The 12929-nt window shown below is 48.0% G+C and overlaps 1 protein-coding gene across 1 annotated transcript in view; it reads right to left on the minus strand.

Moving 5' to 3' along the window:
- Window positions 1-11821, minus strand: part of HVCN1 (hydrogen voltage gated channel 1) — a 28283-nt gene extending 16462 nt beyond the window's left edge. Inside the window, exons 1-3 of the mRNA XM_007448734.1 lie at window positions 11787-11821; window positions 11338-11419; window positions 7104-7143 (exon numbers count right to left, since the gene is read on the minus strand). Of these exons, the coding sequence (XP_007448796.1) occupies window positions 7104-7124 (21 nt within the window). The 5' untranslated portion in view covers window positions 7125-7143; window positions 11338-11419; window positions 11787-11821. The remainder of the gene's footprint in view (window positions 1-7103; window positions 7144-11337; window positions 11420-11786) is intronic.
- Between the last annotated feature and the right edge of the window lie 1108 nt (window positions 11822-12929).

A 12929-nucleotide genomic window follows, 5' to 3' on the forward strand; every position in this document is an offset into this window, starting at 1 on the left:
TGAGGCAGTTTCATCTTTTGAATAAATATTTGAGTCTCTCCAGTGTGCCAGGCACGGGAGCAAAGGAGGATCATCCTTAAACCAGTTTCTATCAAAATTTTAAATGTCATTGTTTGACCTGACAAGGGACTCACACATGAGCAAAAAGACACTCACGTATAACGCTCACTGCAGACCTGCTACAACCTCAAGGTCCATGGTTAAATACACTGTGGTAGACCACACTATGGAATACCACACAGCTGTTAAGAATGCAGTACGCCAGTGTGGCTGTACGTACTGACATAGAAAGGTGTCTTTCATCTATGATCAAGTAAAAACCAGCATATTACAGATCAAAATGTATAATGTCATTTTTGTTAAAATCAACAACCCAAACCAAGTGGTTACCTCTATGAAGGGACAGGGATTGGGATTGGGTTGGAGGGTGAAGAGAAACTTTCTTTTTTTTTTTCCTATTAGGTTTAACCATAAGAAATAATCATTTATGTAATAAGATCTAACCTGCAGAGAATGAAGTATTTGGGTGGCATGGGGAGGGAGGGAGAATGAAAAAAATATATATACACACACATACAGACACACACACATATATCTAATGTATACAACTGGAATCCCTGAATAAGAAAACCAAAACAATGGAACAGAATGGTTCAAGATATAGTTCAAGAAAACTTTCCTGAAATAAGACTTTTTAAAAAATGACCATTTTCAGAGACTTCCCTGGTGGTCCAGTGGGTACGACTCCACACTCCCAATGCAGGGGCCTGGGTTCGATCCCTGGACAAGCAACTAGATCCCGCATGCATGCTGCAACTAAGAAGCCCATGTGAAGCAACTGGGAAGTCCGCATGCCGTAACTAAGACCAGGTGCAGCCAAAATAAATAAATATTAAAAAAAATTTTTTTTAATGACCATTTTTGTAGGTCAAAATTGGTAGAAACTGACAATTTCATGTAGTTCAACCTAATATATACTGTTTGTTGTTTTAATTTCTTACACTGAGAACTTGTTTGTGTACAGTTTTTAAAAACAAAGAAACATAAGTGGTAAAGCTGGCATATGAACTCAGGTCTTCTAGCTTGGTTCTTGGAAAACATGCCAAAAAGCTGATATTTTTAAAGCAACAAGAGCGATGATATTGAAAGAGGCTGAATCAAGGTTCTGAGATGCAATCCTCCCTCCCTTAACAGGGGAAACTGAGACTTGCAACATGGCAATTGCCACCACCCAGTGGACAGTCCATGAACTTGCACCTGTACCTTGTCTTCTGGGCCCAGGGATCTTCAGACACACTCAGCCAGGGTCAGAGAAGGTGTCCCCAACCCCTGCCTTCCATCTCCCTCCCCTAAAGCCCACCTATCACTAAGTCCTGTGCATTTTAGCATCTAAACGACCCTTGAATTCATCATCTACTTCTCCCATCTTCTGCCACCTCCCTGCCCCAGCCTCCACCTTTTACTTGGAGGATGTACCAGCTCTTCACTGTTCTCCCCATCACTCTTAGATTCTCGTCAGCAGCCTGAGAGCACTTCTTGAAACATAATCATGTCACACTCCCTGTGCAGAAAAGGCCTGGGGCTGCTGCCCTTAGAAAGGCCTGCTTGACCCTTGGCTGACATCTGGGAACTTGGATTTTGGGAGGGTTCCCACCTGGTAAGGACAGCTCACTGTGACCGGACTGTTTGTAAAGACAAGTGGTTTATGTAGAACACCTGCTTTCCTCTGGGTAGTCTGGAATTTTTGGAGTTTGGAAGGTACCCATGTGACCAGCCCCCAAATAAAAACCTGGGGTGCTGAGTCTCTAACAAGCTCTCCTAGCATGTGTTGTCACAATTTGCTGCTGGAGGAATTAAGCAAGTCCCATGTGACTTCACTGGGAGAGGAATCTGGAAGCTTGTCTGGTTTCCCCTGGATTTCACTTCATGTATCTTTTCCCTTTGCTGATTCTTCTTTGTAAAAGTCTTAGCCATGAGTGGAACTGTATGCTGAGTCCTATGAGCCTTTCTAGCGAATCACTGAACCTGGGGTGATCTTGGGGACCCTAATGCACTCCCTTATTTGAAACTCTTCTTTGGCTTCCCACTGATCTTAAAAATAAAGACCCAGGGAATTCCCTGGTGGTCTAGTGGTTAGGACTCCACGCTTTCACTGCCAAGGGCCTGGACTCGATCCCTGGTCAAGGAACTAAGATCCCACAAGCAGTGTGGTGCGGCTGGGGAAAAAAAAGACCCAAGTGCCTTCCAGAGACCTATAGCCATTCTACACTCTGTGGCCTCTGCCTGCCTATCCAACCACACCTGTCACCAGTCTCTCTGCTCTGGCCACATGGTCTCCATTCAGCCCTTTGTACTCAATAGGTTCCTTCGACCACAAGGCCTTTGCACACGTGATTTCCTCTGCCTAGAACGCCCACTCCTCTTCCACCTTGTCATTTTTCTTTCCCTCCTTCAGGAGGTCTCCCTCAAGCATCCCAGCTCCAGGAAGCTGACCGTGTACCTCCCCTGTTGCATTCATGCATGGCCCACATGCCTCCCCAATGGAGATGGATCCACCTGCTTGTGTAACAGAGTCTGTTTCCTCCCCCACTCCCCATTAGGGGACTGGGTAGGTGGGTTTCTGCTCATGCCATATCCTCCGTATTCTTCATGCCTGGAAGACCACAGGTTCCCTCCCACTAAACATACCTGGAGGGTGGAATGAATCCCTCGAGCAAATATCTCCTCTTGGGGGACTCATGTACCCCAGAGGCTCATGTACTCTACTGCCACCTCCCCCTACCCTGTCCCCAGGGATTTATGTTCTGAGGAATGCCTATTTTTAAAATCAGGGAAGTCTTTAAATAAGCGTAGCAGCTTTTCCTTCTCTAGGGTGGGGAGGAAGTTTGAGGTTTCACGAAAATAACCACCGTGACGGCTGACTAGTTTGGGCAGGGGGTGGTGCTGCTGGTAGACTGAGAAGCCTGACTGGTGGCCCAGGTGCCCCAGAGACGTATTCTCCAACTTTTCTCTCCATTTCCTGTAGGGTCAGAATCCCTCATGACTTGATGGAAGAGTCTGTTGACCTGGCAAGTTGATCAGGAGGCTGGGTGGAGACGATGTGGGAAATAATATTTAAGGTAGTAGAAACTGTAGCGATTGTAACTATCCCCAGAGCACCTGCCATTTTCTGAGCTCTGTGCAAAAGCCCTTTGTAACATACAGCAACAACTCGACAAGGTGAGGACTGAATTCTCTTCATTTACAGGTGAGGAAACTGAGAACAGTGAGGCCAAGCAACTTGCCCCAGCTCACACAGCCAGTGAGAAGCAGAGCTCAGACTCTGACCCAGGCTGACTGGCCCAGAGCCCTCTCCCTCCTGCACGACCTCTCTGAATGCCGCCCTGGACCCAGCTCACAGCTGGTGAAGGCCAATGCTGGGCGGGGAGTTCAGCCCAGTGTTACCCAATAAGAAACACATTTTATATCCTGCCACTTAGTACACATTGACATATATACATTCTATAACCAACACTAAAGTTAACATGTGACAGACTTATGTTTTCCACTTTATTCTATTTCTTAAAAGGCTGATGACAGCCTATTAATGGATTTCAGGAATCACTAATGGGTTGAGTTTGAAAAACATGGGTATGGTGGGATGTACTCTGCCTATTTCTCTGGGGGAGGGAGAGGATGATTGTCAGAGAGGTGGCAGTCTTGCCCAAAGTCTGTGAATCAGCCATGTTAACTGGGAAGCATAAGTCAGGCTGCTATTTGTGTTAACAAAAGCATAGAAAGAAATGAAAGCATAGAAAGAAAAATATAGTTACCCAGCTAGAAATTAGGACCTATCACCAGTACAACTGAGTCATCTGGGCCACCCCATCCCCCAACATCTTAGTGATGCTTCAGCCATGGAAAAGATGGGATAAACAAGAATTCAGGGCTCCCCTCTTTCCTGCCCCACTGTGGCTCGGTCCTTGGAAGGAGGCCAGTGCAACTGCAGTTTAACCAATGGCTCTCAGCTCTGGCTGCATACTGGAACCACCTGGATGCTTTTAAAAAAAAAAACCCAGTGCCTGGGTCACAGGCCCCAAGATTATGATTCAGTTGGTCTGGGGGTGGCCTGGGTGTTGGGATCTCCAATGTACAGCCAAGGTCAAGAACCAGCATCACAAATGAACCTGGTGCCTCCAAACACCTTGTGAGAAGTGTGCCAAAGGGCCACAAGGATTTCTAAGCACACCTGGCAAGCAGGTTCTCCAGATGTAGCTGGTGACATTCAATCATCTGAGCTGAGGACTAGGTCAGCTGATGGGCTGAAAACCCACTTTATCCTCATGATGGCGTCAATAGCTCCTGTGTTTCAAGCGTTTGTTGTAGCCCGGCACCCTGCTAAGTGCTTTCCAGTCACTATCTTGTTTAATCCTCACTGTTCTCATTTTACAAAAGAGGAAAACGGAGGCTCAGGGAGGTGGGAAGGGGCAGGGAGGGCCCTGTTGGGGGCCCCTCTGGGCAGGTCTCCTGCTGGGGGCCCCTCTGGGCAGAGCTGGCTACAGCAAATCAGGTCTGAGCCACGGCTAAAAACCCCACCAGTTTCTTCTACGACAGAGCTGTTTTCCTCTCCAAAATTAGAGCTGGACAATTAAAAATCTCCTAAAAGCAATCCTATTAAAACAGTTTTTTAAAAACATAATTAACTTCACAAGGTAAATTATTAAAAGGAACTTGTTCTCTGAATCAGTAAGAGGCTTATTTGCTACACGTGGCCCTGCTGCAATTTCCCCAGCTCCCCAGCAATGCCGCTGGGGCCACCCCTTCTTTTGGCCTCTGTTTGATGACAGACAGCCTCCCGCCCCCAGGAGTCCCCCGAGGTGTGTCCTTGGCTCTGCATTCCAACACTCTGCTTGCCCTGATGTTTTTGTGTCCTCACCCCCACCCTTGCGACTTGTCCCTGCAGCCAGACCCCCTGACGTACCCGGAATCCCCAGCTTTACCTGCTGTCATTCACCCCAATGAGCAGACCTTTACTCCAGATCTATTTCTTTCAGTATTACTATTGTGAAAACATGAGCAAAAAGAAATAATAACCCCAACACACCAAATTTATCATCTACTTATCCACCCATCTCACTCTAATCTGTCTTTTACAATTATAATCGAAGACTGCAGACAACTTTGTATCTTATTTTCTCCCCACTACCTATATGCATCAGACTTATGTCTTTTTAATGGCCAAGAAATTTACCAAGGAGTCAGTGCTCATTATTGCATTTTCTGTTCATTTTTAGCACCTCTATCACCAATTCTAAGGCCACATTTTCTCACATATTAACATTTCTGAAGTCTGTCTTACAATTGACCAGTGTCAGTGTTGTGTCACATTAGATCACAGTAAATGGCGGCACTTTTTCTTCTTCGTAGCACATAAAATAATGGTGCATCTACAATCAATGGCATCTTACATGCTAAGAAACACATAAATTTGTGTTTCTAAACTGTGCTGTAAATTATGCTCTTTCCTTTTTATGGGTTGTTTCCTTTCCCGCAAGTAAGATGACCAGGTTTGATTATGACAATTTTCATGACTCTTGATACACCCTGTCAAGTTTTTTTCCAGCAGTCGTGTGGCTTGATCCAGCCCCTTGTGAGATGTAGGAGTGAGCTGGTTACACCACAGCATAACCACCATCGAGCGTGCGTTTCCGCTTGTTTTTTTGGTTTGCCTAGTAGGGAGCTATAAATGAAGGAAACTGTTCCATTTGCCTTTCTGTGAGTATTAATGATAACTGGAACTCACGGAGCTCCTGTTATTGGGTGGCAGGCACTAAGCTTCCCATATCTTATCAGGAATTGACACAACTCTACAGAGGGCGATTGTCATCCCGCTGCTGGAAATGCCACCATATTTCATTAATGCAAAGTTGAACATTTTCCCACATTTCCGAAATCAGAATTGGTGGCATGCTGTAAGTGCCATTGGTCACTTCCTCCTCCCACATTGTAAAGAGCTTTAAATCAGAAATACTCTTACAGTTAAAGGGGCCATCAATTTGACGAAATGCAAGATCACCACCATCATCATCATCTTCATCATCATCAACATCCCATGGTCCTCTGACCCTCACACTTGCTTCTCCAACTCTGCCCCATCACTCTGCTGCTACCCTGAGCTTCTGGCACTGCCCTGACAGCTCTACCTGGCCAGGCCCCCAGAAGCTCCAAGTGAACAGCTGAAATGGAAGCCAACACTTCCTCTTCACCCTGCCCCACCCTTCACAACTAATGTCTCCCCAGATCCAACAAGCCTGCACCCCAGATATCAAGGACAGAACTTATTAGTCCTACTCAGGATGGCCACACAGCACAGGAGGCAGAGCATTTGCTTTGGAGTCAGGCTAGGTTGAAATCTCATTTCTGCCACTTCCTGCCTGTGTGATTTTGAGCAGGTAACTTTACTTCTCTCTGCCCAAGTGTCTCTATCTGTAAAATAAGCAGTTGGGAGAAGCTCTTATGGGCTCAGTATTGGCCTAGCATTCTTTTTTTTTTTTTTTTTTTTTTTTTCTTGCGTTATGCGGGCCTCTCACTGTCGTGGCCTCTCCCATTTGCGGAGCACAGGCTCCGGACGCGCAGGCTCAGCGGCCATGGCTCACGGGCCCAACCGCTCCGCGGCATGTGGGATCCTCCCGAAACGGGGCACGAACCCGCGTCTCCTGCATCGGCAGGCGGACTCTCAAGCACTGCGCCACCAGGGAAGCCCTGGCCTAGCATTCTGAGACCACTGTCTCCTCAACTCCTCCCTGTGAGCCTTCAGGAACGGGGGTGGTTAAGTAACTTTTCCCCATTTTCCAGATAAGGAAACTGAGGCTCGGGGAGGTGAAGGGCGTGACCAAATGATACAGGGCTATTAAAATGCAGAGCTGGGTTTTGAATGTTTCCGATTATCAGGCTATCTTGAGGTTCCTTCTATAGCTTTCACCTTGGTGACTTTTAACACTTTGGTATGGTGGAAGCACCCTGAACATGTGTTTTTCCTCTATCTTGTTAGAAACACCAAACAGAATTATCTTCTCAAGGCTGGGAGGTCCCTTAACGCTGCTAGTCTTCCAGAATTAATTTACCTTTTCATCCCAGGTGGCCATTTTCCTGTCGTCTCCAGATCTGGAAAATAAGAAAACATCTGTCCACATCTATCATCCTACTATCATTCGCCGTAGTATGTGTTTTCCAACACTTTCTTACAAATTATTTTTAACTTGCTTAGGTTAACAGTGTCTGAAAATCGTAAATAATAAAGCTCAAAGCATGTGGAGGATGTACATCCTGAGTATATACTCAAAAGAATTGAAAACAGGCACTCAAACAAATACATGTACACGAATATTCATAGCCAAAGATGGAAACAATCCATGTCCATTAACATATGAATGGATAAATAAAAGATGTTATATCCATACAATGGAATGTTATCCAGCCATAAAAAGAAATGGAGTACTTTTGCAATATATACAAATATCGAATCACTATGTTGTACACCTGAAACTACTGTAGGTCAATTATACCTCAATAAAAAATAAAAGAGATATGAAGTGCTGACACATGCTACAACATGAAGGAACCTCTAAAACATTATGCTAAGTGAAAGAAGCCAGACACAAAATGTCACATAGTACTTGGTTCCACTGATGTGTAATATCCAGAATATGCAAATCTGTACAGACAGAAAGCAGACTGGTGGTGGCCAGGAGCTACAGGGAGAGGGGAATGAGGAGTGACTGCCTAATGGGGACAGAGCTTCCTTTTGAGGTGACGAAAGTGTTCTGGAACTAGATAGAGGTGGTAGTTGCACCACATCGGGAATGTATTATATGACAATGAATTGCTCACTTTAAAAGTTAATTTAAAAAAATTTAATTTTATGTTATGTGAATTTCACTCCAATTAAGAACCAGACAGACATATGTTAGTGTTGAGATTGCCCTGGAAAGCAGCAAAGAATCTAAATGTCCACCAACAAGGGAGGGTCTGGTTGAGTCACTTACAGTACATCTGGGAGTGGGAGACTCCAGTGCTGTTACATTTCCATATGTGGATGAGGAAAGATGTAATATAACAGGTGCCCCCCCATCACATTATAGCATAGTGTAGCATAGCATAGCATAGCATAGTACAGTATGAGCCCATCTATGTGAAAAAATGATATATGCATTTTTTTAAAAGTCTGTAAGGATACAGCCAGACTCTTTACAGTGGTTATTGCTGGAGAAAATGGGAGTGATTTGAGGGTGGGGTGGGTATTTTCTTTCTCTTGGCTTCTGGAAGGTCTGAACTTTTACAATGATTATGTGTTACTTCTTAAAACTTATTTTTAACATAGGTGACATATGCAGTAAAAAATTTAAATACAAAAAGATATTATGACAAATAAGTCTTCTTTCTACGCCTGTTCTTCCCAGAAAGCCTCTCCTACCAGTTTCCCACATAGCCTTTGGAGGTATTCTATGTCTTTCCAAGCACAGCCATACTTATTCTTTTTCTTCCCCTTAAACAAACGTGAGCCTTCACACTGCTCTGAACCTTGCTTATTTCCCTTTAGGGTGTGGGAGGCTGAAAGATAGTCCCATCAGTCCTAATCCCCAGAACCTGTGAATAGGTCAATTTACACGGCAAAAGGGACTTTGCAGGTGTGATGAAATTAAGGACTCCAAGATGGGGGGATTATCCAGGTGGGCCCAGTGTCATCAGAAGGGTCTTTACAAGTACAGCAAGAGAATCAGAAGAATAGGAGATATGACTACAGAAGCAGGGATTGGAGTCAGAGTGAGATCTGAAGATGTTATGCTGTCTTGAAGATGGAGGGATGGGGTCATGATCCAAAAAATAAGGGAAGCCTCTAGAAGCAATATAGCCCTGCCAACACCTTGACCTTGGCGCACCAAGACTGATTTTGGGCGTGTGACCCCTAGAACTGTTAGATAATAAACTTATGTTGTTTTAAGCCATCAGATGTGTGGCCATTTGTCACAGCGGCCGTAGGAGACTAACACAGTGTCCCTGAGATCGTTCTATGCCGTGTGCTCTAGAGCAAGCGCACTCTTTGGATGACCACACAGGATTCCCCTGAGGGGGTGTGTGTAGTTCCCATTAGTGACCAACGTTAGCTTCCCAAAGTTCCAGTGAATGGCCTTATATATCATGTGTTATTTTTGTAATTTAAAAAATACTACCATTTTGAAAAAAAATCACGAAGACCTAAAGAAAAAAAGAGTTCTTTTTCTCCCCACAGTACCATGCTTAGGGCACAAGGGACTGTTTCTTGCTGGTTGACTGGCAGAGGAGCTTCTGCAACCAGCAGAGTTCACCTGGCTGTGTTCCTGTTCCAGCCCCTGGGGGCCCTCACCCTGCTCTCACGAGGTGGGCTCAAGTGGAACCACCACCAAAAGTGAAGGTGAAGGGAAAAATTAAGGTGCCCTGGAGATTTCCTTCCTCCATAGGACAGGAAACAGAACTAGCACATGCATAGAAAAACATCCAGGTTCACTAATTCAAGCAACGGAAAATTTAAACCCGCCATAACCTCCCCATTAAACTAGACAAAACAAAAGTGAAAAAACCCAATGCTTGTGGGGCTGTAGGAAAACTTGCACACATTGCTGGGAATAATTTTTCTAAACAGTCACCTGCTAATAAGTGGTATATGCCTTCAGGATGATCATACCCTTGACTTGAACACATCAGTTTGGAAACTGTAACTCAAAAATCATTTGAAAGCAAAAAAAAAAAGTGCAATCTGTACCACAGTGTTTAAAGCAAAGTTGGATATTAGGGTTAGAACCTGGAAGCAGCCTATAAGCCCCACCGTAGGGAAAAGCTGAGGAAGGCAGTGTGAGGCATGACAATTCTGAGGTCTATGTAGCAATGTAGAAAGAAGGCTATTAAGCAATGAGAAGTAGAACTGTGATGGTTGCACACACTGCCTGCAATTGTACAAAGTTATCAGAACTTTTACTCTGTGCAAGGGCATGGCACTGGGTTCTGGGGAATCCAAAGTGAAGAGACAAGAAAAAGGTCTGGACCCTGGTAGGCTGACATTTTAGCCAGGAAACACATAAGCAAGGTAACATCACCCAGGGCTAAGCTCCGGAAATAAAAACAGTAATGCAATAAAGGGCAGGCAAGAGTGGCTCCTGCGGCTTGGGGTGGTGAGGTAAGGCTTCTGAGTAGGTGACTTTTATGGTCGTCTCTGAATTGCAAGGAGGTGCATCACAAGAAGATGGCAAGAAAGAGAATTCCTGGGAGAAGGAAGGGCATGTGCACAGACCCTGAGAGAGCTGAGAATTTAGTATGTCCAAGAAAGAAGGAGGAGGCCAGTATTGCTGCAGTGAGCAGGCAGTGGAGTGAGGATGGGGGCATGAGAAGAGTCAGGAATCAATCAGGGCCTGACTGTGCAGAGTTCAGTAGACAGTGCTGAGGATCTGGGGGTCACGGTGGGGATGCAGAGGAGTGACCAGATTCAGAATATGCTGAGGAGTAGCACTTGCTGCTGGCCTAGATGTCCGGGACAAAGAGAGGAGCAGGTTTTGGAGCAAGAATATGCTAGGCTTCCTCCTTCTTGCAAAACTGGTGGTGGGGGAGGGCTTGGGGGCTACAGGGCAGTAATGGAATTGTGCAAGCCTCACCCCAAAGATTTTCAAAACCCACCCCTATCAGCCTTTCCCTCGGAGTCAGAGAGGGAGGAGTTGCAGCCCCCAGCCTTGGGCTTACTCAAGAAACTTCCAGCTGCTGGCGGGGCTGTAGGAAATACTGCCGATCTCAGATAGCTCTGACTTGAGGGTGAAGGACAGAGAAGTGCTTTCAGATGGGTGGGAATGGTGGAGGGGGCATGGCTTAAGTCACGCACTAGGCTGGGCCTTTACACCAACCATCTCATTTAATCCCGGCAACCCTCTGAGGCATGAAGCATGCTTAACCCCGAGGTTATGGATAAGCAAAGGAAACAGACAAGGAAATTGAGGGACGGAGAACTGAAGTCCCATGGCTAAGCCTGCAAGAGCCCCCCTGTGCCCAGCGGGAGTGCTGGTACAGGCCCGGGAGTTCCTGGACAGGGGCTGCACCACCCTCTCCTCTCTGTCCTGGAGTTTAACCTGGCCCCAACCCACTGTTCTTACTCCTTGGCATCCCCTACCCAGGCGAAGGATTTGTTGCTGTGGAGGTTCTTCCTGCAGGGATGAGCACTGGCTCATCTCGGCCTCCTCCCCTATTCCCAGCACTGGTTTCTCCCTGCCGTCTCCCTAGGGGTGCAGGACAGGGCGGGGCAGGCATGATGAGTAAGAGGACTTAGGGGTTCACACCGACCTGGGTGAGTTCTGGCTCTGCCTCTTTTGGCTGTGTGACCCCGGGCGAGTGGCTTGGCCTCTTTGAGTCTTGGTGTCTTCACCTGGAAGAGGGAGACAAGGATGGTACCTACCTCACCTGTTGCTGCTGCTGCTACGAGGCACATGATGAAGTGAAGGCACCTGGCCCATGTAAGCACTCCATACAAAAGTGTAGTTCTTCAACGCTTCCGTTTTCAAGGGGAGATGCGCGTGCTGTCTCCTGTCCTCCTCTCCACTGGATTCTAGAATCCGTGGGCCAGGCAGGGATTCCTGAGTTATCACTGCCTGCCCGCGTTCCCCCAAGCTGGGAAACGCTAGAACCCAGGGCAAACCGGGGCCTCCTGGGGTCCCGCGGGGGTCCCTGGCAGACTCGGGCTGGGAGAGCTCGGAGAAGGGCAGCGCGCCCCGGGCCTGCCCTGGAGCACTTACCCTGCGCCCGGCCCGCCGGCGGCCACCGCAGCAACTGCGAGCTCGGCGCCTGCCCAGCAGAAGCTACTCACCCCTGCAGAGAGAAGGATGCAGTTCACATCGTGCAAACTGCAGGCGCAGGGCTCTTCACATCCCAGAAGGCAAGCCTGGCTGGAGGACAGAAGAGAAAGCAGCTTCTCTCACCCCGGAGCCTTAGCCAAGGTTGTCCTAAGAGGGACCGGCAGCCACTGCCTTCAAAACAGTCCTCCCTCTAAATGGTCCCTCCTTGGGCCTCCCCCCCCCCCCCCCCCCCCCCCCCCCCCCGCCCTCTAACTCAGCCAGCTGCTGGTCTCGGGCTCTGGCCCGCGTCTGTCCCGTTGCCCTCGTTCTTGCCTGTCTGTCGGTCTCCCTGTTGTTCTCTGGCTTCGCCCCACCCGGCCCCCTCCTGCTCCGCAGGCCCGAGCCTGACCTGGGCCTCCTGCAATCCCGCAGATGGACAAAGGTCCCGCCCGTGGGAGCCAATCACGAATCATGAGAATCCTGGCCCAGGCGACCCTAAGGGAAGGGGTGGGAGGAGGGAACCACTTCCTTCCTCCAACGGGACGTATTGGCAGCGGGTCCAACCCGCCTCCCCACCACACACACTCAGGGAAGCAGGGCTGACTCCTGTTCGCTCCCCCTACCCCCTGCCAACTCCTGGTTACTTAAGGGGGGCCCTGAGTGTCCCCTGCACAGTATCTGCAGGCAGGGGTTGGAGGGTGGGCAGAATGCCCTAAAGGGGTGGCCAACCTCGAAGCTGTCAGGACGCCCCTGGGGGGGAGGGTGTAGGTGAGGCTGGAGGTGAAGAGGAGGTGCCCTGCAGCTGGGCTGGTATTGGCACGAGGGAGGAGCCTTCCAGCCTCGAGGCAGAGCACACCCTTGCTCAGGCCGACTAGGGCTCCCCTTCCCCAGCTTTACCGTCACTCCCCTGCAGGCCCTCCTTCACCCAGGCTTCCCCAGCGCTCTGTCCATACCTTATTTCTGGCACTGTTCGCACTGGTCTCAGTTCTTCCGGTAGCTTCCATCTTCCCCAAAATACCACTTGTCCCAAACTTCCAAGGGCAGAAGCCATCCATCTACACACCTCCCTGCTGCTTCTGGTTAGGCTGGCGGGGGGGGGGGGGG

This window comes from Lipotes vexillifer, unplaced genomic scaffold (genome assembly GCF_000442215.2).
Source record: "Lipotes vexillifer unplaced genomic scaffold, Lipotes_vexillifer_v1.1 scaffold21, whole genome shotgun sequence".
In the NCBI taxonomy this organism is placed as follows: Eukaryota; Metazoa; Chordata; class Mammalia; order Artiodactyla; family Lipotidae; genus Lipotes; species Lipotes vexillifer.